At 41.8% G+C, this 26672-nt stretch overlaps 1 protein-coding gene across 4 annotated transcripts in view; it reads left to right on the forward strand.

Moving 5' to 3' along the window:
• The window catches only part of STRN3 (striatin 3), a 125634-nt gene that overhangs the window by 77598 nt on the left and 21364 nt on the right, over positions 1-26672 (forward strand). For all 4 annotated transcript variants that reach the window (XM_006116372.4, XM_075926978.1, XM_075926979.1 and 1 more), the window contains 4 exons: positions 925-1058; positions 14783-14958; positions 15128-15175; positions 23882-24003. In XM_006116372.4, coding sequence (XP_006116434.4) covers positions 925-1058; positions 14783-14958; positions 15128-15175; positions 23882-24003 — 480 coding nt within the window. The remainder of the gene's footprint in view (positions 1-924; positions 1059-14782; positions 14959-15127; positions 15176-23881; positions 24004-26672) is intronic.

Consider the following 26672-nt stretch of genomic DNA (forward strand, 5'->3'; position numbering starts at 1 on the left):
CCGGGCTGGAACTTGCAGTGGGGCCAGGGGCGCAGCTGGGGCTGACATCTGGGAGGGGCAGTGGGTTGGGGGGACAGTAGCAGTGGACCTTCCCTGGTATGGCAAATTCCTTCATTTGGGATCAGTGAGGTCCAGAGGGTGCTGGATCAGAGAGTTCCAACCTGTAGTAAATTTAAATCGGGAATATGTTTGCTATCAGATGTCCTAATTTTTTTCTTTGGAAAATAGTATAAAAAAAATAAAACAACCTCTACCCACCCACATCTCTATGTATAAATCATTCAAATACCTTGCAAGCAAATTGAAATTTGTTTGTGGAGATACAGAAGAAAGTCGTCATTGGTGTTACTTAAGAGTAAAGAGTGTGAATGAATGCTGGAGAAAGTGTTTTAAGTGAATTGAAAATTAACATTTGCTCAAAAGCTGCATTGTTTAAAACTAATTGATAATCAACAGGAAAAATGTGTAAAGCTTCAAATGTTTTAAGGAACATGCAGCTAGCTAACATGAATATCAGTTGTATCTTTTTTTTAAACTTCATCCAAACATTCTTAATACAGTAAAACTTAGTAATTTCAAATGTTATAGGTTCTTGTGTTTTTAAAATCCTGTCTCTATATGTGGTGGATGGTAGGTCCTTTAGGGAAAGGCTTATATGCTGAGTTCTAAAAATACTTGTTTATGGAGGTGAATGTTTGTTTATTGCCTTCATAGCTTAACATTTAGATAATTATTTTTAAATGTGTGTGTATGCTTATGTTTTCTTTTCCATTAGGAGGAGGAGATTTTTCCATGATTTATATCTAGTTAATAACAGTTCAGCTCTTATAAACTGCTCTGCTTTTAAGTGATGACTGATGCAGTTTTTTCATCTGATAAATTTGATTTTTTTTCTCAAGACTTAAACTGTTTTGTTCTTTGTAGCTGAGCCAATAACATTTCCATCTGGAGGAGGCAAGTCATTTATTATGGGTTCTGATGATGTTTTGTTAAGTGTTCTGGGCCTTGGAGACCTTGCAGACTTGACAGTAGCAAATGATGCAGACTACAGTTATGATGTAAGTGAAATTTTATTTTAAAACTCCTTATATATACAGTTGAATATAATCAGAATATTTCAAACTTTTAGAATGGCTTACTTTAGAGACAAAAGCTACTATTTTTTTGTAGAAAGAAATACCTTATAAACTAGCAAAATAACTTGTGAACTCAAAATGAAATGTTTTGTTTTTCTATTAATGAATTTATTATTTATATATTAACTTTCACATTTTTTGCGTAAGTAATATATCTCATTTTCCAAAGACGTTTTAAGGCGAATTATTTAAAAAAAAAAGAGAGAGATTTGCCCCAAAAACGTAACACTAAAATGTTGGTGCTAAACACATATTTTGATAGCACCTTAATTTCTAGATGTTGAGTATTTTTATGTATAAAGTACGTATATAGACGTTTGCAATAGCTTGACTTTGTATTGTTAGTTTTAGATTTACATGGTGTCACACTGCAGAGTGACCTATATTTGTTTCCACAATGCACAAAATTAACTGCTCATCGTGAAACATTTTGAATATGGAATTTGTACTGGTTGGTAATGTTTATGTTGGGTTTGGGGGAGGGCTGGTTTGTATGCTTCCATCTAAGGATGTTAAGAACCAGTCGACTAGTAGATTCCTCCCTCCCTCTCCCCCCCTCCCCCCCGCTGTCTGTCAGACAGAGGCAGCAAAGGGCGGGGGGGAGGAAAGAAGGGGTACTTCAAAGCGGCAGCACCGCACAGCTGAGCCCAGGATGGAAATGCCGAGGCAGCATTTAAAAGCAGTGGAGCCCGGGGTCAACTGGGGACTCTCCAGTTGATCCCAGGCTCTGTGTGGCATTTCAAATCAGCAGTGCACCATGGAGCCCGGAGTCAGTGGTGAAATCTGAGTCCCCTGCTGATCCCAGGCTCCATGAGGGCACTTCCTCTTTGAAATGCACAAGAGCCCCCGCTGGGGACTCTTGTACATTTCAAAGCTGGCACGCCTGTGTACAGCCTGGACTCAGCAGGAATTCCAGCTGGTCCCGGGCTGCACATGGAGTTACGCATTCCTCCTTTGAAATGTACAAGAGCCTCCACTCGACTACTCAACAGTAAAGTAACCAATATTTAACATCCTTACTTCCATCCAGGTAAGTCTTCACATATTGAGGTATATTTTAAATAGTGTTGCATTATGTTTTAGATCAATAAGACATTTTCATGCTTTAATTATTTCCATGACTTTTTCTGGATTCTAGAGTCTCTGCATTTTTGAATATTAAAATATACGTAAATAGTTCTTTTGGAAAGCATAAGTTTTTCTTAAACTTACTGAATCTTATGCATATTTACAAAATGAAAACTGTGTTTATAATATACCCTAGGTCTTAAAGTTCTGTAAGTGTTGGAAGTATACATATTTTTACTTTAAAAAAAAAAATCAGTTTTTCTTTGGTATTAAAATATGAACCTGAATTCAGTCAAATATTTAAATATATTATACCATATTTCAGGTAGTGATGGATATTTTTCTTCCTAAAATGACCATCTGAAACATCAATTGAATTGCTCACAATTCTAATATATTGGACTATAAAAGAGTAATCGTACTTCCTATTCTACAAAAAATAAAAAGGAGTATATAGAGTTTTTGGGGAAAATGGTGTTTATACACACGCTACAGGAGTTCTAGGCTTTAGAGGCTGTTGTACTAATTTATGTGGTAGTTTCTCTTTTCTTTAAACAAATGTTTCATTTATAAAATAGTTTTAAATCAGCATTAACACTGAGAAATCAATCACTAGAAGTTTGGAAAAAAAACAAGTTTAAAATGAAGAGCTGAAGTTGAAATCATTTAAATTTTGGGCTTAGGCCTTAATATAGAAATTTTGTTTGTATATTTATCGCATTTATCAAATGAAGTATAACAGAGATAATACGAAGTAACCGAAACTACTTTATTCAGAAGCTTCAGCAGGTAGCTGAATTAGTCTGTACAGGAAAAAACAACAAATGGTCTGGTAGCACTTTATAGACTAACAAGAACAGGTAGATGGTATCATGAGCTTTCGTAGACACAGCCCACTTTTTCAGGTGACCGGAGTTTTGAGTTTAGGATGTGCAGACCCAAGATAAATAGGAGAGAAGGGGAGAAGGGAAGGAAAAAAAAAGGAGAGGAGTAGGAGACAGGGAGCAGAGGGTATGGAAAATCAAAGGGAAAAACAGGAAGGCAGAGCTGGGAATCAGTAAGCACCTAAAGATTGGGTATCTTATCACAATCTACAGTACACTGAATTGTCAGATTTAGTTTTAGTTTTGTAATGTTTCAGTGAAATCTTTAAAACAAGCAAGTTTCTAAAGAAAAGTTCAATAACTTTAAAGCTTTGAACATTCTGAAGCTGCAGGCCCAGAGACTGAGACAAACCAATATTCTTAACCAAGTCTATTTGATTACTTAAAATGGAATGGAAAAGTTCCAATTAATTGACTTAGTTTTTTAATAACTTTGAACTTCTTCATCATAATTCTTCAAACTTCATTTATCCTTTGTTATTTGGAAGAACTTGCTATTGAACTATGTTAATAAAAATGAGTACTTTAATACCATGGTTCCATCTTAGGATGTCTGCGCTTTTATTAAGGGTATTCTATATATTACTCCCATTTTACAGATGGAAAATAGGAGACACAGAAAGATTAAGTGAGGTACCTAAATTCATACATTTGCTGTTGTGGGATTCGATTACAAATTCTTCTTGGAGAAAGTTTCCTTAAGGGAGACTGTTTTAGATAGTATTCACTCCATGCATCCAAGGTTGGAATCTTCTGAATAGCTGTGTCCTTTGGGCTATAACTATATGTTGTTTGCCATTGGTCTCCCATCAGAAGGTAAAGGTAAAGTAGCCACAACCGTCTCCTCTTCTTTGAGTGATGCCTCTAGGGTGCTCCATTGCAGTCAGTTTATGTGTATAGGCACCTTCAGTTGAGATTTTCAGTGGCAGCACTTGTTCTGCCCATACTTGTACTTCAGCCATCCTCATGCAACATAATAGAGATTTTGAAGCAGCACAGGTCAACTGCCCTCAGTTTCTTTTCAACCACAAAGCCTCTAGAAGATGTTCACGTCAAGCTTCACCGTTAGCTTAACTTTACAGTTTCCTGACTACTTAAACTATTTCCTGTACTTAATACCTTTCTGTTTCCCAGTTGAGGCATTCTTCTTGGTTTGTTGTTGCCATGATAAGCCAGGATCCCCAAGCTGCTATCCATCAGGTTGACTGTGGAGCCCCCTGGATTGGTGCCAGTGTGATGCACTATATATGACCCTGTTGACCTGGCCCCTCCTCAGTTCCTTCTTACTGCCATTGATGACTGTTGGAACTTTGGCTCCTTTGCTTTGCAAGTGCCATTCATCTCTAGCTATTTGTAGGTTGTTCATTTGTTTAATGAACTTGTGCCAATTCACACCTGAATCATGTCAATCTCAATATGGTGGTTATGGTTCCGGCACACATCAGCCATGCTGTATGGTGGTAGGTGGACTCCCTTGTCAGTCCTCTTCGGCATCCCGTTCCATGTGCCACAACCTATGATGTCATTGGTCACAGATGCGTCCGATTTGGGTTGGAGAGTGCACATGGGGACCATCACTATGCACGCCATGGAACTTTCTCTCCACATGAATGTGTGTAAACAATGGGTGGCTTACTTGGTGTGTCAGGCTTTCCCTTTCCCACATTCAGGGTCAGCGCATGACATTCCTGACTGACAGCATGACCGCCATTCAGCACCTGGTCCGCTCTGCCAGGCAGCCCTTCATTTGTGAGACTTCTCCATAGCCCACTCCATTCACCTGGAGGCATTTTAACCACCCATAGGACCAGAACCAGCTGGCAGACTGCCTCATTTAGAGGCTCTGTGCCCACTAGAAGTCTCTCTGGCCGGATGTCCTCTGCAACATCTTCTAGTGGGGTGGGAGGTCTCCGTGGCTAGACCTCTTTGCAACTCACCAGAACTGGAAGTGCTGCTGTTTCTGCTCCTTCTGGAATTTCAGCCCGGGGCAGTGGCACATGCCTTCCTGATCCCATGGCACACCGGCCTAATATACGCTTTTCCTCCATTCCTCTTGATTTGCAAGTTGCTTCTCAAGATCCACAGTGGGAGGGTGGATGTCGTCGTGATCACCCCAGCCTGGACCCATCAGCAGTGGTATCCCATGCTCCTGGTGCTCTTGCTACAGAGGCTGATCTCACTTCCACTGCTCCTGGACCTCATCACGCAGGACTACAGTCACCTGGGTCACCTGAACCAGCGTTTGTTCCATCTCACAGCATGGCAACTCTGTGGTTAAATCCTGTGGAGTGCACCTGCTCAGAGTAGGCTCAGCAAGTTCTCAGTAGTAGTTGAAAACTGTCTACCAGGTTTCCTTACCTCGCAGAATGGAAACAGTTCTTCTGCTGGTGCCTGCAGCGCAATAAGAACATAAAAACATAAGAATGGCTGTACTGGGTCAGACCAAGCATTATTATTAGGCTTGAAAAGTCAGGAACTCAAAATTTAAAAATGTCATTAAGGTTGATCTGACATTAATTCTTCCCCCTCTTGCCTCTGTATTATGAGAGTTCTTCAATCACATGACTAAGTATTATATTTTTCATAGAACCTCTGCCTTATTTAGTGGACAGCATGACCAATCTACTGAAAATGACTTGTAAATTCCCATGAATTACATGACTCCAAGTCCAGTGCCTCATTTGTGACAGAAATTGGACGGTGTGCAGTGATTTGAGGCAGGGGGCAGCAGGAAGAAATAGAATGCCAAAAGCCTTTTATTGTGAGCCTGGAAAACTGGGTTCTGCCTGAGGATGTAAAATTCCAGTTAAACATTAATTGGAATTCCATCGGTGTGGGGCCGGACCCAGCTGGAACAGCCCACAGCATGCGCACCCTGCCACCAGGCAGGGGAGGGAGCTGTTCCAGTCACATCCCTAGCTTTGTCCCAGGTGGTATCACAGACTTTAAACCTCATGTACATGTGACTACTAATTGTGTTCTTTATTTCCTGGGTGTTCAATCTGAGTCACTTCAGGCCCAATTTTGTAAGGCATTTAGACACTAATAATTCTGTATTGAGTGTTTAATTCTGATGGTGTGGAGTAAATAAGACAGGGGTCCACTCATCATGTGGTTAAAGTATTGAGCAGCTTTCTTGCTCACTAAATACAACATCATGTAATCCAAGATGATATACCTACCTTGGAGGGAGGGCTAAGGTTTCATGAGCATCCTTAATTCTGGCACTCTGTTAATTCTGTTTTCTTTTAATTTAGTATTTTGCATCTATGTATATTCTTTTATTTGTATTAAAATAGTACCTAAAGGCTCTATCCATGGTTGAAACCAATTGTGCTAGTGAGTGGTCCAACACATAGTAAGGAACAGTTCCTCTCATTCAGTGCACAGTTAACCTCTGGAACTCCTTGCCAGAGGATGTGGTGAAGGCTAGGACTTTAACAGGGTTCAAAAAAGCACTAGATAGATTCATGGAGATTAGGTCCAGCAAAGGCTATTAGCCAGGTTGAGTAGAAATGGTGTCCCTAGCCTCTTGTTTGTCTGGAAATGGGTGATGGGAGGGATCATGTGAGGATTACCTGTTATGTTCCCTCCCTCTGGGGATCTAGTATTGGCCATTGTTGTCAGACCATTTGTCTGACCCAGTATGGCTGTTCTTATAACTTACAAGCTCAATAGAGAAAAGATAGAAGAAAGGAACTAGCAGTCCCATTTTACAGATGAGGTTCAGAGAATAGAGACTTTCCCAAGATTACATAAGCCTTAAGCTAAGAGAGAAATTGAATCGTGATCCCCTAAGTTCTAGTCTAGTGCTCCAATGTATCTTTCGTCCCTGTAGTTTTCAGAATAGCAACATCTCAACGTATTAAATATAATATTTTTATTATGCAAGGGGGAAATTGGAAATGGTTGATATTATTATGCATTATGGTGTTTGATAACGAAATATAGACTTCTGTTAAGTCTGAATTTGTATATATTATAATATATTGAATTGATAAGGATAACTTGTTAATTGATAATGTGTTCTTGTTAAGCTGATTTTTTTTTTCATATTAGGAAGGTATGTTTCTAACCCCCAATGGCTCTTTAGGATGATGTATGCTTTTTTCCAGTTTTGAAAGTGCCAAAGTAAGATTGAGTGGGAATCATAAAACAGTTTTTAGAATTAGGATTTGGCCCAAGAAAAGGCACTATAACAAACTTTATTTACTTTAGACATCTTTAAAACACTGAATGACAGTTAAGGATTTAGTATTTTAATGTGCCTTTCTTTGGGTATAATTAACTTTTAGAACGTGGGAGTTGCAGTTTGGCATGGTGGAAGTATAGTAGTAGACCTCAAAGTAGCTAGCACTGAGTGGCACCATCTAAAGGCATGTTAAACCGTAAAATATAGGTAGAAATGGTAATCCTTTCCTAATATCTGCTTTTTGGAGTTGCAGTTGTTATTATATGTTGAAGGACTATTCTGAGTGAGACATAACAGGCCATGTAACCGTCCCGTAACTTATAAGGTAGCTTCACTTCACAATCTAAAACTTATATCTTGCATTTCTGGGGGTCACTAAAGTTTTGAATGAAGATTAGTTAAGTTTTGTGTTTTAACTCATTTAATTTTTTTAAATATTTAGATGAATAATATTGAAGTGTTGGAGGAATGATGGCATTTGGTCCAGCTGTTAGCTACTAATGAAGTCCCTGTTTGTGAGGGCAGCTGAGTTTTTAAATCACCTCTCAGGAGACCATCTTTACTGTTCAGGTTCAGGCCCTGATTATTCAGCTCTTTTCTTTTAAGTTATGTTTTCCTTTGAGGGACTGATAGCTTTTATATACTCAGCATATACAGGTTGTATCTCCTTGGTCTGGCACCGTTGGGACCTGATTGGTCCCAAATGAGACAATTTGCTGGACCAGAGGAGGTCTCCCACCACCAGCTCCCGAGCCAATTGCTTGCTACTTGCAGGCTGCCCTAGCAGGCATCCTGCCTCTCTTCCCTCTGCCCCCTCAACCTGGCTGGGCTACTTACCCAGCTGCTGCTGGGTCCCTAGGTAGCAGAGGCTCCAGCTCCTGCCACAGGGCCCAAGCCCCGTGCATCTGAGGGCAGTCACGGGGCTCTGGCCATGCATTCCATGAGGCTGTTGCAGGGACCCAGCCCCACACTCCAGCAGGCTGTTGCAGGGCTTTGGCCCTGCGCTGCCACGATGCTCATTTCTAGCCCCACACTCCAGGGGCTGCTGTGATGCTCCAGCTCCATGCTTCTAGATCTGCTGGAGGACTTTGGTTGGGGCCCTGACCTCAGCCCTGAGCTCCTGGGGGCTGCCGTACTGTCGCAGACTGCTGGAGGCTGCCCCGGGGTTCCTACCCTGGTCTCGTGCTGTCCCCAGCTGGGTTGCTAACTCTGTTGCCTCACTGGCCCCCCTGCCATTAGGCACCTGGGCTCTCTGGTCCAGGAGCCATCTGTGGTTCTGCCAGATGACGGATATTGCTGGACCAGAGAGTGCCAGATTTTGGAGGTACAAATTGTATCTAAAAATTACACACAACAGTAATTCATTATATTGTATAGCTACAGTGTATAATGTGGCTTTGAAGTTTTAAAATAGGAAAGCAGTATGTTCTTTTGAATTATAGAATACTAGAACTGAAAGAGTCCTCGAGAGGTCACAGAGTCAAGTCCCCTGCCCTCATGGCAGGGCCAAGCACCATCTAGATTATCCCTGAAAGATGTCTATCCAGACTACTCTTAAATATCTCCAGTAATGGAGATTCTACAGTCTCCCTAGGCAATTTATTCCGGTGTTTAACCACCCCGACACTTCACAATCTAAAACTTGTATATTGCATTTCTGGGCGTCACTAAAGTTTTGAATGAAGATTAGTTAAGTTTTGTGTTTTAACTCACTTAATTTTTTTAAACATTTAGATGAATAATATTGAAGTGTTGGAGGAATGATAATAGAAAGAAATAAAATTCAAAATAAATGTCTATATAGAGGATTTAGATTTTGCCAAATGCTACAATTTAAGCCCATTGCTTTTTGTCCTATTATTAGAGGCCAAGGGAAAAAATGTTTCTCCCTCCACCTTGTAATACTTTTTTAGATACTTGAAAATCCATATAATGTACCCTCTTAGTCTTCTCTTTTCTGAACTAAACAAGCACAGTTCTTTCAGCCTTCCCTCAGAGAATATGTTTTCTAGACCTTTCATCATTTTTGTTGTTGTTCTCTGGACCTTTTGTAATTTTCCACATCTTTCTTGAAATGTGGCATCCAGAACTGGACACAGTTCTCCAATTGAGGCCTCATCAGCGCAGAGTAGAATTTTTCTCCTTTTAATTTCATTCCATAAAAATAATTTGGTTTTTATTAAAATTCTATATACGATCTTGAGTATTTTCTGACCAAGTACAGCTAAATTTTCTCATAGAATAGGTACTAAAATCAGAAGGGATGGTTATGATGGTGGAAATGGAGTAGGTTTAGAAGTTAAAATAAAAGAACAAGTTAAAAATTACCAAGAAAATTAAAAAACTTAAACAACAAATAGTCTAGTAGTATCTTAAAGACTAACAAAACATGTAGATGGTATCATGAGTTTTCGTGGGCAAATCCCACTTCTTCAGATGACCGGAATATAAGAAGTCCAGATCCAAGAATTAATAAGGGAAGGGGGGGGGATGCAAGAAAACGAGAGAGAATGCAAATAGTTACAATAGTCACTCTTTCTCTGTGTTTGGCTTATGGAGTTGGTCTGAAACAAAACAGCGACTTGAAGATCCATTAATGAGTGTCCAGAAAGATTAAAGTGTTCTCCAACAGGTTTTTGTATGTTGCCTTTTTGGCTATTTGGTTTGTGTCCATTAATTCTTTCCCATTGGGACTGGCCTGTTTGGCCAATATATATTGCAGTGGGGCATTGCTGGCATTTGATGGCATAGATCACGTTAGTGGATGTGAAGTTAAATGACCCTTTGATGTGGTGGCTGATGATGTTGGGTGCAGTGATGAAATCGCTGGTATAGATGTGTGGGCAGAGTTGGCACCGGGGATTGCAGTGGTGGTTTCCTGGATGATTATGATGGATGTGTATTGTGTGGTTACTGGAAAGAATTTGTTTGAGGGGGTTGTCTATAAGTGAGAATTGGCCTTTGCCCAAGGGCTCTGAGAGTGAGCGGTCATGTTCTAGGATAGGTTGTAGATGGTTGATAATGCTTTGGGAGGGTGTAAGTTGTGGACTGTAGGTGATACATGGAATTCTGTTGTTTTCTCTTCTGGGCCTGTCTTGAAGTAGTTCATGTCTGGGTACTTTTTTAGCTCTGTCAGTCTGTTTTTTCACTTCATCGGGTGGGTATTTCAGTTTTAAGAATGCTATATAGATCCTGTAATTGTCTCGTGTCTGTGGGATTGGAGCAAATACAGTTGTATCCTATGGTTTGGCTGTATACAGTTGTTGCCAGCAAGAGTAAGTCTGACGTTTGACACTGGGTTCTCAAAGTACAAAGACACGCTACACAGGTATCTGTCAAATACAAGCAGTTTATTTTCTGACAGCTATCACCTGTGCCCCTTCACTAAAAGAACAATGTGATAGGAAAAGTGGCATTTCTTACATCCCTTCTGCTAGCCGGGGAACCAGTTTCAGTGGGAGACTGTCTCAGTTTCCGAGGCGCTGGTACCCAAAACCTATTGGTGAGGTCCAAATTGCTGTGCTCTGGTGCAGCTTTAAATACTGTGTGTCTACCTTGTTTGTGGCAGTTTGGAAATTTCCGGGGGTTACTCATTACTTGTTATAGTATGGCTCAGCTATACTGCTTGTCCTCTGACTTTGTTTTCGTGATCAGTACATTTAGGTAAACAAGATTATGTTCCTGCCCTTATCTACAATTCATTCTTGCTACAATGGCGTATGTTCCTAGAGGCTTGCTTCTGGCTCGTCAGTAGTAGGGAAGGGAAGAGAAATGGCAAAGCAGGGGGGAATGCAGGCCTCAACATCCCAATACCTCACACGTACAGAGTTCTTCCCCAATTGACCCCTACAACAGTATATTGGAAAATGTGTCTGGGATTGAAGCAACTCACTTTCTCTCTTTTTCTTCTTCCCCTTTCCTCCCCTTCTGCCCCCCTCCCCCCCCCCTTATTTCTTCTTGGATCTGGACTTCTTATATTCCAGTCATCTGAAGGAAGTGGGTTTTCCCCACAAAAGCTCATGGTTCTATTTACATGTTTTGTTAGTCTTTAAGGTGCTACTAGACTATTTGTTGTTTTTTAAGTTTTTACTGTTATAGACTAACTTGGCTACTCCTCTGAAGTTTTAGAAAATGTAGATATCTTCAAGTCAGCAGGGTCTGATGAAATGCATCCTAGAATACTCAAGGAGCTGATAGAGGAGATAACTAAAGGCTCAGCTTTCATCTTTGAAAAATCATGGAAGTTGGGAGAGATTCCAGAATGGAAAAGGACAAACATAATGCTCCTCTATAAGAAGGGAAATAAGAACAATGCAGGAAACTACAGACCAGTGAGTTTAACTTCTGTGCCAGAGAAGATAATGGAGCAAGTAATTAAGGAATTCATCTGCAAACATCTGGAAGATAATAAGGTGATAGGTGATCACCAGCATGGAGTTGTAAAGAACAAATCATGTCAAACCAATCAGATACCTTTATTTGATTAAGGGAGAAGCAGTGGACATGGTATACCTAGACTTCAGTTAGGCATTTGACACAATCTCTCATGACTTTCTTATCAATAAGCTAGGGAAATACAATGTAGATGAGGCTACTATAAGATAGGTGCATAACGGGTTAGATCAATGTTCTCAAGGTAGTACCTTCAATTAGAGTATATAACCCATGTCCATGTATAACCTGCACCCTTGTATTACCCGTGGTTTTTCTGTCCTGTGTAAAACAAAATAATGGATTACCTGCGGATGTGTATAACCCGCAGAGACTTCTGCAGTAGCCCCGGGCACTTGAGCAGCAGCGCGTAGAGAGCAGACACAAGGTGATGGCCATCCTGCTGTCAGCGAGCCGGAAGCCTGTGGGAGGGGAGCCACGCTCATGCCCTGGCCCGCCCCATGCAGCCGCAGCCAGGCGTCACCCACCCTCCTCCAGTCGGGGAACAGAGAGCGCAGTGCAGACACGCTGGAAGCTCGTCAGGCCCTCCCTGCAGCAAAGCTAACTCAGTTCTAATGAGGGGTGGGCAGAGCCGCTTAGGGCACTGATGCTCCTGGAGTAAAAATCAATTTATATAAGATGCGGACATGTATACCCCGTGGGGGGGCAGGGTTTGTAAAAATATGTATAACCCGCAGGTTATATTCACTAATTCACAGTAGTTATTAACGTTTCACAATCATGCTGGAAGGGCATAAGAATTGGGGTTCCGTGGGGGACTGTTTTGGTACTGATTGTGTTAAATATGTTTATCAATGATTTAGATGATGGCATAGACAGTACAATTATTAAGTTTGCAGATGATACCAAGCTGGGAGGGATTGCAAGTGCTTTGGAACATAGGGTCAAAATTCAAAATGATCTGTACAAACTACAGAAAAAGTCCGAGGTAAACAGGATGAAGTTTATAAGGATAAATGCACAACACTCCAATTACGAAGGAGCATCAGTTTCACACATACAGACTGGGAAGTGACTGTCTAGGAGGGAGTTCTGCACAAAGGGATTTAGGGGTCATAGTCAAACATGAGTGAACAGTGTGATGCTGTTGCAAAAAAAGCAAACATGATTCTGGGATGCATTAATAGGAGTCTTGTGAGCTGGACACGAGAAGTCATTCTTCTGCTCTACTCTGTGCTGGTTAGGCCTCAATTGGAGTATTGTGTCCAGTTTTGGGCACCACATTTCAAGAAAGATGTGGAGAAATTGGAGAAGGTCCAGAGAAGAGCAACAAAAATGATTAAAGGTCTAGAAAACATGACCTATGAAGGAAGACTGAAAGAACTAGGCTTGTTAAGGAAAGGAAAGGAAAGGAAAGGAAAGGAAAGGAAAGGAAAGGAAAGGAAAAGACTGAGATGGAACATGATTGCAGTTTTCAAGTATCTAAAAGGGTGTTACAAGGAGGATAAAAATTGTTCTCCTTGATCTCTGAGAATAGGACAAGAAGCAATGGGCTTAAATTGCAGCAAGGGAGGTTTAGGTTGGACATTAGGAAAAAAATCTTAACTGCCAGGGTGTTTGAACAGTGGAATAAATTGCCTAGGTGGATTGTAGAATCTCCGTCACTGGAGATATTTAAGAGTAGGTTAAACAGACATCTATCAGGGATGATCTAGAAAGGGACTGGACTTGATGATCTTTTGAGGTCCCTTCCAGTTCTGTGATTCTGTGATAATCTAATCTGATCTCCTCTATGATGTAGGCAATAGATCATCCATGTACATACAGCATGTCAACAATTATGGACAGCAAATGTTGGTAATATTTAAGGCATTCTTGAGGTAGGAAAAAGACACAACTAGGAAAATGAATCAATAAGGAAAAATAAAATGTTTCAGATTTTAAAATGGAAGACTCTAGTAACATTAGATTTGAGTAGTATTGTAAACATTTGTCCTATAGCACATCAAAAAGGCTATGTTGGAGTTCAAAAAAAATCTTATTCGGAGTAGGGATGTGAAAGTATAACCATGTGCAAGTTAACCGATGAGCCTGTGCTCATCAATTAACTTTCATGGTTACACGTAAAAGCTGGCTCCCCGTGCATACCAGCTCCCACAAAGCTGCCTCCTCCCTGCGTGTAAACGTGTGACCACTGAATTTTTGTCAGCTGTTGCATGTTTTCCTAAATAAACACATTTTACCATCGCTAATCGAGTTCCTTTCAAGATTTTTAGAAGATGAATTATTGCTTTTTACTGTTGTCATAATCAGTAAGTATTCTTGTCTCTTTATCGATATGGCATTTCGCAAGATACAAAATTGATGCATAAAGTACTAAATTCTATATTTAATAGTAATAACTCTTGTATTCTAGTATATGTGGGTCTAGAAAAATCGGGAATAATTTTAATCCTGTACTCATTATATAGAATTCTCTCTCTAGTGAGCTGAAGCAAAAGCTACATTTACAACCAAAGCAAAACTTGCTCTTGAAGATTTAGGTGGTACTCAGATTTTATTTGGTATCCTGAATACCTTTCTGGAAAGATGGGTCATAAAAGTTAAAAAGGAGATAGTAAATCATTTCCTACATACTAATATGAAATCCCAATATCTTTACTTTGATTTGGTTTGTATACAAATGTTAGTTCTCTTGCTAATTCTGTAGCCTATAGGCATGAAGAATTGTGATGGATACTAGTTCACTGGAAAAGTACTCCAGTGGATTTTTATGTTGCTCATTTATTGGTAAACTTTTTTAAAACATGCAAAAAAAACCAACAACAAAACCCAACCCTAACATTTGGCAGATAGGCTTCCTCTACTAAATTCCTGTGCCTTTTTGCAGACTCCTTGGTTTTGTCTCAGTATTATTGAGAGAGGTCACAAATTTTTGTTTGGTGTTGCAGAGCTAGCAGTGGAAATTTAATTTTTTTTCTGTATCCAGCAAAATGATACTTACGTAAATCCATGTCCCAGATACTTCAGTCTTCAGACACCAACATACAGTATAGACATTTATACATAAGATCAATAAAGTTACTATATAGATTTTTGTTTGTTTTTAGCTGCCAGCCAATAAAGATGCCTTTCGAAAAACATGGAATCCTAAATATACGCTACGCAGCCATTTTGATGGAGTGCGGGCATTAGCTTTTCATCCTGTAGAGCCTGTGCTGGTTACAGCCTCTGAGGACCATACTCTAAAACTTTGGAACTTACAGAAAACAGTTCCTGCCAAAAAGCAAGTATATGGTGCTTTTCTTTTTTAAAGTTTGTTTTATATGTTGTTGTTTGATAGGTTGTGTGTCTAAAATCTTTTTCTTTACATTTAGTTGAATAGTAACATTTTAACTTTTTATTTTTTTATTTTTTTTATTTAGTATAATCACCTTTCCTGTTGTTTCTTTCAGGAGTGCCTCTTTAGATGTAGAACCTATCTACACATTTAGGGCCCACATGTAAGTGTTTACCAGTTAATACTTCAGAAGCCACTGTTGCCATTGCCACTTGTTATAGATTCAGTCAAATCTTTAAGCTAAAAGGTCATAATTTTATTAATATTACTTATATATGATACCAAATATGTACATCATGCTTTATAATGAAAGGAAAAAAGTCTGTTCTGAGGAATGCATTGTCTAAGATAGGAGTCTGCACTTTTCAAAGAAGAGTACTTTTGTGTGTGTGTGTGTGTGTGTGTTTGTCTTTGACCAGAAAGTTTAAAGAGCTACATCCCATGTAGAGCTAGTTGTATGTATACCCAAACAGAGCAGGCTGTGTGGGGGTTGGTCAGGGCTGGGATTTGGAGTGCAGGAGGGAGTATGGGTCTGGCTCTGGGAGGAGGACAGAGGTGAAAGTAACTTACATTTCTTACAGCTACTGTCATGTCACATCCTCCTCCAGGCGGTGGAGGTTTAGTAGATGGATTTAGGAAGGAAGCTTCCATGTATAGGGAGCTGTGTGAAAAAGAATACAGTGGGCAGACATGATAAAAGAACATGGTTTGAACAAAATGAAGAGAATTGATTGGCTGAAGAGCAACCAACCATGCATAGAGGTTGGAAGGATCTAAATTGCATAGGACCTAGAAAGAGAGCGAGAGAGAGCTCTAAATTCAGTGCACAAGGCAACGAAGTGCTTATGAAATGGATCTTTGGTGGGTTAGTTTGGATAATAGGTATCAATTGAGGTAGTTTTTACAACAGAGCTTTGAATAAAATAGAGAGTTGGAGTGAAGCAAATGCCAGGAAATCCAGTTGGAGTACAGTTTCATTAACTGAGATGCATTATGATCAAAACCTGACCAAGATGTCAACCAGAAGATCTCCAGTGCAAAGCCAGACCTTCTTTCCCTTGGGTCTTAAGTTTACTTTGTTTGTGTTTGGACCTTTTTCTCAGTTGAGAGATTATGAAACCTATTCCCACTTCCCAGCATATATCAATCTCAGGTTTTGGGAAGAGGACCTAGTGCAAACGCTTTTACCAAAAGGGGCTCTTGTCCTCCAAAGAGTGATAGTAAATTCATGAATAAAATAAGGCTAGTGCAACCTGTCAGCTGCTTCAGCATTTATAAAAAACCTTTCTGATGGTAAATGACTGTCAAATTATTGAATTGCTGCATTGCTTCAGCCAACTAACCCTGGCTTCTGACTCGAAGAATAAACTAGAGCAGGATTGGCAACCTTTCAGAAATGGGGTGTCAAGATTTAACTGTCTTCATCCCCCTCAAAGCAAGCCCTGCCTCCTCCCATCCTGCCCCCACATCCCTGTGCCACCAACAGGGCAGCAGCGCTGGGCCTCACAGCCCCCTGGGAGCAGCACTGGGGTGAGGGGCAGTTGGGGGGCAGAGTCACTTCCCTGTCTGGCCCAGCCCTTGGCCAGGGGCTTGCCCCTTACCTATAAGCTGCAGCTCTGGGGCTGGAGCAGACAGAACCTTCAGCCCCTGGCCAGGCACAGCAGGGCATTGGGGAAGGGTCTCCCTGCCCAAGGAAAGCAGCCGTGGCTTACCCCGGCCTTGGTTCCTCACAGAGACGGCAGCAGCGTGTGACTGGCTGCGCATCCCTCATCTGCAGAGCAGCCCAAGCCCTGCCCCTTGCCGGAGCAGGAGGCAGAACTTGAAGCTGGGGGATGAGAGTGTTAATCCCTTAGCTCCTGGGACCTACATGCCCCAGGGGCACAGAACCCAGCATAAGGTCTTGTTGCCTGTTCTGCTTGCTGGGCCACTTGGCCTCTATGCCATACTGCGTGTGCCACAAAAAATCATCTAACCTGTCGCATGTTGCCAACCCCTGAACTAGAGGAAAGCAAACTAAATAACTCGGCGTGGGGCAGATCCACTGAAGGGTAATTCCTTTTTCTTGGATATGGCAGTTGATTGTGTCCTGTACATTCAGTCAAGAATAACCAGTCTTACATCCAGCAAGTGAAAGCTCCAAAATAACTCTGTGGGGGGAAAGGGGGGATAAAAATGTTTTGCTGCTGAAAATGACATATGCTTCTTTCCCATTCAGAAATATTTAATATTTATGAATGATTCTTCTCCTAGATAGAATAAATGACGTGGTGAAATAAATCTCCTAATCCCATGCCAATCAACGAAGTGAAGGTGGGGGACAAGCCTGTAGCCCACAGGCCATAGCCCTTTGTTAGGTCTGACATGTTTGTGTTCTTGTGAGAGTTTTTCAGGGCTCATAACCGCTTAGACACATTCTAATCTTGGAGGATTTCTGTGCCAAAATATTAAACTATTTTTCACAGAATTTTTAAAATTCTGCAAAATTTTTCATATGGCATTAGCCAAAATAGTTCAATATTATCATGCCAGTTTCAATTATTTTAGTAATCTATTTAAACTACAAATACCATGGATGGAAAATGGGAGTGAGGAATATTGGAGAAAATTTCTAAGACACTTTTATCTAAAGTAATGTTGTTAGGTTGAGTTATTAGTCGACAAATATATGCAGCAATATGCTCAGAGTTGCATCATAGGCAACTGAAGGGATGTGAAATTTGGGGAATCAATATCACAGTTTATATTGGCTACGAATGATCTCTGCAGAGGTCAGTAGTAAATAGTTTCTGCAGCACATTTTGATAGGAAAATTTTACAACAGTTAGGAAGCACTATAAGCAGTCATAAAGCCATGTTGTCATTTCCAATAAGGTATTTTTATACAGCTCTGGCAATGTAAAAGTGCCTTAAAACTATTACATCTGTTTTATACTCCTGGGAGAATTCACTTAGAAAGGGAACAATACGCTAACAACTATGAGAAAGTAGAAGCAGGCAAGCTTCTACATTATGCTGTGCCTGTGGGGACAGAGCCTGCCTCCACACACTCTGAAGCCTTGTCCCTCCATGCAATATGCACTGCAATAGAGCCGGAGAGACAGTATGTCTTATTCACTCACTCCCACTGCCGTTAAACATCCTCCTACTCTTCTCTCTCTCTCTCTCTCTCTCTCTCTCTCTTTTCCTCTTCCTCCCTCTCCCCCTCAAGCTATTGACTTACATCTCCACTGGCTGTTCCAGCCTGCCAGGAAGAGGTGAACTCACCTTTCTGCAGGGAAGCAAACAAATCTTTGGATGACATGAATTCTGCTCCCACACAGTGACACAGAATTCCATGGAACTCAGCAGATGAGATCTGGTGAATCTCTTGTGTAATGTTCTCTCTAAGGGTATGTCTACACTAGCCCCCTAGTTCGAACTAGGGAGGCTAATGTAGGCATTCGAAGTTGCAAATGAAGCCCGGGATTTAAATTTCCCACGCTTGATTTTCATCTTCCCGGCAGGCCGGTCCGAAATTTACAAGTCCGGACTAACTGCGCGTGTCTACACGCGGCAGGGACCCGGTAGTTCGAATTAAAGCCCCTGAATCGAACTACGTGTTAAACCTCATTCCAGGAGGAATAACAGGTAGTTCAAACTAGGGCTTTAATTCGAACTACTGGATCTCTGCCGCATGTAGACGTGGGCAGTTAGTCCGGACTTGTAAATTTCAAAAATGGTGACCGGCCGGGAAGATGCAAATCAAGCACGGGATATTTAAATCCCGGGCTTGATTTGCAACTTCGAATGCCTACATTATCCTCCCTAGTTTGAAGTAGGGGGGCTAATGTTGTCATACCCTAAGATTTTCCTTGCATGAGCGGAGTGAGTTTCATTATGTGCACCAATATTGAGGTCATATGCATTTCTGTAGATGTGTGTATTGAGGTCATGTGCACTTCTTTAGATGTGTGCCACTTGTGGTGCTTATATATAAAATATAAAATCTTTAAAATGTTATGGAAGAAAGAATACTAAAACAAGGATAATTAACAAGGTACATGACATGAAATGTTTATTTAATATGAAATCAAATAAAGAAAATACTGCAAAATTTTCAGTAGCCATTTGGAATCTTATATGTATGTATTTGTTCCTTTGAGGAATAAAACAAAATTGTTCATTTTCTTGACATAGCAAAGAAAATTTTTTATTAGTACTGATACATGAAATTACATAGTTGTTGTTCTTTATGCTTGAAATTAAAAGTTGTTAATGGGCTCATTTTAGAGCATTTTTTGTGCTGATATTGCTTCCTGTTATCTAGGAATACGGTGGGTTTTTTTTTTGTTTGTTTGTTTTATATTTCAGTTGTTTACATACCTCAAACCTTTCATTCATCAAAGTTGGTGTGATTCAGCTCTGGAAAAGATTGAGGAATGAAATCCTTCTGCATGTTTTACTCATTTATTTTTATTTCTGCACTTAAGCAGTGTCTGAATAACATAGGTGGACAGCAAGCATCAGCATTTTAGCTTTTAAGTTTTCACTGTCTCGTTCTCAGATCTGGATTGCACTCTCTCTTTTATGGGTGCTTCCTGTCTTGTCCTCTGAACAGCAGCCAAGCAGCTGGAGTTACCGGGAGGGAAAAGAGAGGATGCAAAGAAAGCTTTTTTTTAAAGCTGCTCAACAAAATATGGGACTGCTTCCAGAGAGAGAGAAGGGGGAGGAGATAGAGGGCTGCCAGCCTCCCAGGCTTTTTTTTTTAAAGCAGCCCAAGAAAACACAGGTCTGCCACCAGAGTGAGGGAAGGGAGAGAGACAGGGGATACAGAGCTGCTGGCTGGCTTCAGAGGCTTTTTTTTAAACCAACCTCCACTCTATTCCCCCCATCAAACCCACCAGCCTACCTTTCCCCACTTCTAGGTAAAGCATCAGAAGCGCTCTGGAAGAAGAACCTAATTAGCGCAGGCACACTGCTGTGCAGCTCAGCTAATGAAGTGGGCGGGTCTTAAATTCTTCCTGTATGGCCGCCTAAAACTTGCACCTTACAGGGAACTGTTTCTGTGGTTCTCAAACTATGGATCTGTAACCCAAAGAGTCACAATCTTGGGTTTATGGGGCGACCAGTGCTGGTGTTAGACTTGTTGGGGTCTAAGACTGAAGCCTTAGGGACACTGGAGCTTTAGCCTTAGTTATTTGTTCTTGAGCTTTGGTCCCCCCTCTCTTGGGGTTGTGTAGTAATTTTTGTTATCGAAGGGGCTTGCAAGGCAATTACAGGCAGTCCCCGAGTTACGCGGATCCGACTTATGTCGGATCCGCACTTACGAACGGGGCTTTCTCGCCCCGGAGCTCGCAGGCAGCGGGACCGCCCAGAGCGCAGTGGTCCCGCCACCTCGACCTCCGGGGCGAGAAAAGCTGCTCCGGGTGCCCCTGGTCTGCTGGGGACCGTCTCCAGCAGACCAGGGACACCTGGAGCAAAGCTGGGGAGGCGGAGGGGTCCCGTGCCTCTGAGGCTTTGCTCTGGCAAAGCCTCAGAGGCGCGGGACTCTGCCGCCGCTGCGGCTTTGCTCCCCGTGTCCCTGGTCTGCTGGAGACAGTCCCCAGGGGTGTGTCTAGACTACATGCCTCCTTCGACGGAGGCATGTAGATTAGCGAGATCGGAAGAGGGAAATGAAGCCGCGATTAAAATAATCGCGGCTTCATTTAAATTTAAATGGCTGCCCCGATCTGCCGATCAGCTGTTTGTCGGCAGATCGGGGGAGTCTGGACGCGATGCCCCGACAAAGAAGCCTTTCTTCATCGACACAGGTAAGCCTGGTTTCACGAGGCTTACCTGTGTCGATGAAGAAAGGCTTCTTTGTCGGGGCATCGCGTCCAGACTCCCCCGATCTGCCGACAAACAGCTGATCGGCAGATCGGGGCAGCCATTTAAATTTAAATGAAGCCGCGATTATTTTAATCGCGGCTTCATTTCCCTCTTCCGATCTCGCTAATCTACATGCCTCCGTCGAAGGAGGCATGTAGTCTAGACACACCCCAGCAGACCAGAGGCACCGGGAGCAAAGCCGCAGCGGCTTTGCTCCCCGTGTCCCTGGTCTGCTGGGGGGGGGCCCGCTAGTGGGCCCCCCCGCCTCGATCAGACCAGGCTTTTGTTGTGGACCCTGCGGGTAGAGCAGCTGGGGTGCTGCTGGGTTGGTCCTGCAGGGACCTACCTGGCAGCCCAGCTGTTCTGTCCCAGGCTCGAGATTTAGCTGCTGTTGAAACTGATCAGTGGCTGATTCCAGGAAGTTGGGGGCAGAGCAATTCTGCCTCCAGCTTCCTGTAGTCAGCCCCTGGTCAGTTTCAGCAGCAGTGGCTGAATCTGGAGCCAGTTCCGATTTACATACAAATTCAACTTAAGAACAAACCTATAGTCCTTATCTTGTACGTAACCCGGGGACTGCCTGTAATATCTGAACAGAAAGACTGATGGCTTACTGCTGTGGATAGTTGTCATTGTTTCCTGTTCTCTTTGTGTGTCTGGTTTTGCTTTGTTTATTTCAGGAGGAAAAAAATGGGGGATTGCTAGATAGCTTGTGGATTTTTAATTATTATTTCATAAAATTCACTTTCTCTTCAAAAGTGGCTATACTTGATACAGACTTTTTTCGTTGTTAATTCCCATTGTCTCCTACCTCAAAACAGTAACTGCAGTAAACCTATTGCACCATTATAAATATATTTCCTGAACTCTGATGGACAATTTAATACAGAACTAAAACTGAAACTATGCTTAGTTTTCCATTTTGTGTCTGGGTCCTTCAGCATTTTTATGTCTGAAATAATCTGTAGGCACCATATTGAATTGCAGATTTGTCATAGCAATTTTTTTGAAAAGTCACATAACAGTCATGATAAATTGAATAGAAATTATGGGTTTAAGAAAAAATGGGGAAACTATGGCAAAAGGTCACATTCTGTCCCCTGGGGAAAGGGGTATGTTACAGAGCAAGTCCATCTCTCACATATCTCTCAGTGGTGGCTGCAGCCTTTCATTCTTTGCCACAGCATGCAGGCCCGGTCTTGCCCTCTTACCTGGAATAGATTAAGTTGATTCTTCCTCCCATATAATGGTGAGCCAAATGGTGTGTCTGCCAAAAAATAAAGCGATTTGATTGTTTTCTTCATGGTCTTTGAGAGATGCTCTCCTTAAAGCTCAGCTTCTTACCCAGTGTTCTTGGTCTGTGTGATACTAGGAGTCATCACTTTCCGTTGTAGGATCATAGAATAACAGAAATGTAGGGCAGGAAGGATCCTTTAGAAGTCATCAAGCTCTGTGCTGATGTAGCACCAAGTAAACCTAGAGCATCTTAGACAAGTGTTTGTCCAATCTGTTATTAAAAACCTCCAGTGATGGGGTTTCCACAAGCTCCCTTGGTGGTTTGTTCCAGTACTTAACTAGATTTATAATTTGAAGTGTTTTCCTAATCTTCAACTTAAATTTTCCTTGCTGCAGATTACATCCATTACTACTTCTTCAACTGACATGGAGAACAATTGACCACAAGCTTCTTTATAACAGCCCTTAACATATTTGAAGACTGTTATCTAGATCCCTTCCCCCACATCTTTTCTCAAGACTAAAACATAGTCTTTAATCCAGTTTTTTAAATCCTTTTCTAATAGCTCAGGTTTTCTAAACTTTTATCATTTCTGTTACTCTCCTCTGGACTCTCAGTTGCACGCATAACTGAGTAGAGCAGAACAATTACCGCCTGTGACTCATGAACAACACACCTGTTAGTGCACCCAAAAATAACATTAGTGTTTTTGCAACTGCATCACATTATTGACTCTCATTCAGTTTATGATCCTCTATAACCCCCAGATTATTTTCAGAAGTAATACTAACTAGGCAGTCATTCCCTGTTGTGTAGTTGTGCATTTCAACCAGTTGTGCACCTACTTTACAGTGTTTTAATTTAGATGACGTTTCCTTACCTTGTTTATTGGAGTATCATTTGGGATGGGGTCAAAAGCCTCTCTAAAATCAATATATGTCGCATCTGTTGTTTCCGCTGTCTGCCAGGGCTGTAATCCTATTAGAGAGAGAAATTAGATTGGTTTGGCATGATTTAGTCTTGACAGATCCATGTTGGCTGTTTCTTATAATTGTATTATCCTTTAGGTACTTTCAAATTGATTGTTTCATTTGTTCAGAATTTTTCAAGGTATTTAAATTAAGCTAACTGGTCAGTAATTCCATTGGTCCATTTTGTTCCTCTTTTTTAAAGATCGGTACTATGCTTGCTCTTTTGCAACTCTGGGACCTCTTCCGCCCTCCACAAATTTTTGGTGATAATTTCTAACAGCTCTAAAATTGCTTCAGTCTGGTTCTTTAAGTACCATTGGGTGAATTTCATCTGGGGCTGTCAACTTGTGTAAATCTAACTTAGTTATTTTTTTATAATCTGTTCCACTCTTTTGGCTTTCATTCCTTCCCCTATGTTAATTATGTTGAGTATCAGGTCACCATTAATCCCTCTAGTAAAGGCTTAAGCAAAGAGACATTAAACATTGCAGTTTTCTTGACGTCATCAGTTATTAGTTCTCTCTCTTCACCATCTTCACTCACTCTATTTCCCATAGGTTTGTTTGTAATTCATTGTATCTTAATATAAAGACTGTAGATAAGATGATTATTTCTGAGCAGTGTAAGGTTTTTATGCACTGTCAATAAGGGTGCAAAGAAAACATTTTTAAGGCCACCATTTTACTGCTTCATTAAGAAGTAAACTGTGCAGAGAGAAATGAATATAAACACATTTTTAAAACACATTTTTAAAATTTTTGTTTCTGCTCTATAAATTAGCCAGTAGTAAAATAAAAATGTTTTTTCTTTTCAACAGTGGACCTGTATTATCATTGGCAATTAGTTCTAATGGAGAACAGTGTTTTAGTGGTGGTATTGATGCGACTATCCAGTGGTGGAACATGCCTAGCTCTAATGTGGATCCTTATGATACATATGGTAAGTGTTGTCTTCTGAGAATGAAAAATTGTCAATATTTAGACTTAGGTGAAACTTCTAGTACTATTATTGCTTGATTCTGAGTAGTTCTGAAAGCTCATGAAGAATTTTTATTTTAAAAAGAGTCACAGGTTACCTGAACTACTACAAACAAATCTTTATTAATGTGTTTTGGGTATGTCTGTACTGCAATCACAGAGTATGATTGCAACTCAAGTGGACATACTTGAGCTAGTTGTAATCTACCTATTCTAGGTACTTGGATCAGTGAAGGTGGAGTAGCTCTGTTTTGGGTAGCTCCACAAGTGCCTCCTTAGGATTCTGAGTGGGCTTGTGTGCTGAAGCAGGCACTGTTGTAGTCTCACTGTTCTGGTAGCCAAGTTATGGTATGTCTACACTACAAAGTTAATTCGAACTAACAGCTGTTAGTTCGAATTTAAATCAAACTAGCGGAGCACTTAATTCGAACTAGGTAAACCTCATTCTACGAGGACTAACGCCTAGTTTGAATTAAGTAGTTCGAATTAAGGGCTGTGTAGCCACTTAATTCGAGCTAGTGGGAGGCTAGCCCTTCCCAGGTTACCCTGGTGGCCACTCTGGGCCAAACCAGGGAAACACTTCTGCCTCCCTCCCGGCCCCAGAGCCCTTAAAGGGGCACGGTCTGTCTACAGTGCTTGTGCCAGTTGCAAGCCTGCCAGCATCCAGCCAGCAGACCCTGCACCTGGCACAGCATGAGCCAGCCACCTGCTGTCACTCAGCCCTCCGCCTGTTCCCAGGACCAGGCTTGTAGCTCCCAGGAGCCTGCCTGGGGCCGCAAGAGGCAGGCACCCGCCTGGTCTAGTGCGGAGATCATGGACCTCATTGAGGTTTGGGGGGAGGCCTCCAATGTCCACGATGTCCGTACTAAGCACAGGAATGCAGCCGTTTAGGGCAGGATAGCTGCCAGCCTGGCCACCAAAGGCCACATGCAAACCCAGGAGCAGGTTTGCATGAAAATCAAGTTGGTCCAGTGAGACCCCCCCCAACCCTGAGCCCTGAGCTTAGAACTTAAGAACGGCCGTACTGGGTCAGACCAAAGGTCCATCTAGCCCAGTAGCCTGTCTACCGACAGCGGCCAGCACCATGTACCCCGGAGGGGATGGACCGAAGACAATGACCAAGCGATTTGTCTCATGCCATCCATCTCCAGCCTTCCAAAAACAGAGGCCAGGGACACCATTCCTACCCCCTGGCTAATAGCACTCCATGGACCCAACCTCCATGAATTTATCTAACTTCTCTTTAAACTCTGTTATAGTTCTAGCCTCCAGTGGTAAGGAGTTCCACAGGTTGACTATGTGCTGTGTGGAGAAGAACTTCTGCTTATTACTTTTAAACCTGCTGCCCATTAATTTCATTTGGTGTCCTCTAGTCCTTATATTATGGGAACTAATGAAGAACTTTTCTTTATTCACCCTCTCCACACCACTCATGATTTTATATACCTCTATTATATCCCCCCTCAGTCTCCTCTTTTCTAAGCTGAAAAGCCACAGTCTCTTTAGCCTCTCTTCATATGGAACCTGTTCCAAACCCCTAATCATTTTAGTTGCCCTTTTCTGGACCCTTTCCAAGGCCAAAATATCTTTTTTGAGGTGAGGAGACCACATCTGTACACAGTACTTAAGATATGACGTACCATAGTTTTATACTTCCCCTCCTACTTCTTCCTCTGGCTTCCCCCTTCCAGCTCCCTCCTCCCAGGTTTTCCCCTCCCCTCTCCCACCATCTCTCTTCCCCTCTCCCACCTCCTTTTCCCAGTCTCCCCAGAGGTAAAACCTCCCCAGTTTTGTTAAATAAAGAGAGTTTCTATTTTTGAACACGTGTCCTTTATTTTTTACATCAGGAAGGGGGGCTAGGGAGGGGTAAGTAGAAGGAGGTGAGGGAGGAATGGGGCACGAGCCCCCGATGGGGAGGACTGAGGTGGCTCTGTGGGCTCCTCGGGGTGGAAGCTCTCCTGCAGGGCCTCCTGGATCCTGACAGCCCCCCGATTGTGCCCCCCACCGGATGGCAGCCTGAGGCAAGTGCAGCCTGGCTGATGGGGCACTCGGCACTCCAAGACAGGACTGCTTTGCTGTCCTTTATCGAGTTAGACAAGCAAGCAGGGAATCCTGAGAACTGTCTGTCCGGGGTGGGAATCGGGTCCCTTAAGCACAGCTCTCGGCTAGCCTGAGGCAGCAGCTCCACACTCCAAGTCCTAACCTGATGCCCTGCTGGCACTGGTTCCGACCAGCTTTAACTTTGGTTCAGGTCCACTCAATGTGGACATGCTAATTCGAATTAGTTTTTAGGTCTAGATGCACTAATTCGAATTATCTTATTTCGAATTAACTAATTCAAATTAAGTTAGTTCGAATTAGTGCTGTAGGATAGACATACCCTTATATAGATAAAAGCTAGTTCAGGTGGGTCTACTTGAGCTGCACTCATACTACATGCTTACAGTATAGATGTATCATTTGTGTTGTGTGTGTTCTTAAGGTGGGATTATGTGCATGTTGTACATCAAATGTATAAGTATGACAGTGTATTCTCATTTTCTGATATGAGAGAATGTAAAGAACAATATCATCGTTTCTTCCACTACAGATACTGTAGTTCATTTTTGTTGTAGAGCTAATGATGAGGTT

Source organism: Pelodiscus sinensis, chromosome 4 (assembly GCF_049634645.1).
Source record: "Pelodiscus sinensis isolate JC-2024 chromosome 4, ASM4963464v1, whole genome shotgun sequence".
Lineage (NCBI taxonomy): Eukaryota > Metazoa > Chordata > Testudines > Trionychidae > Pelodiscus > Pelodiscus sinensis.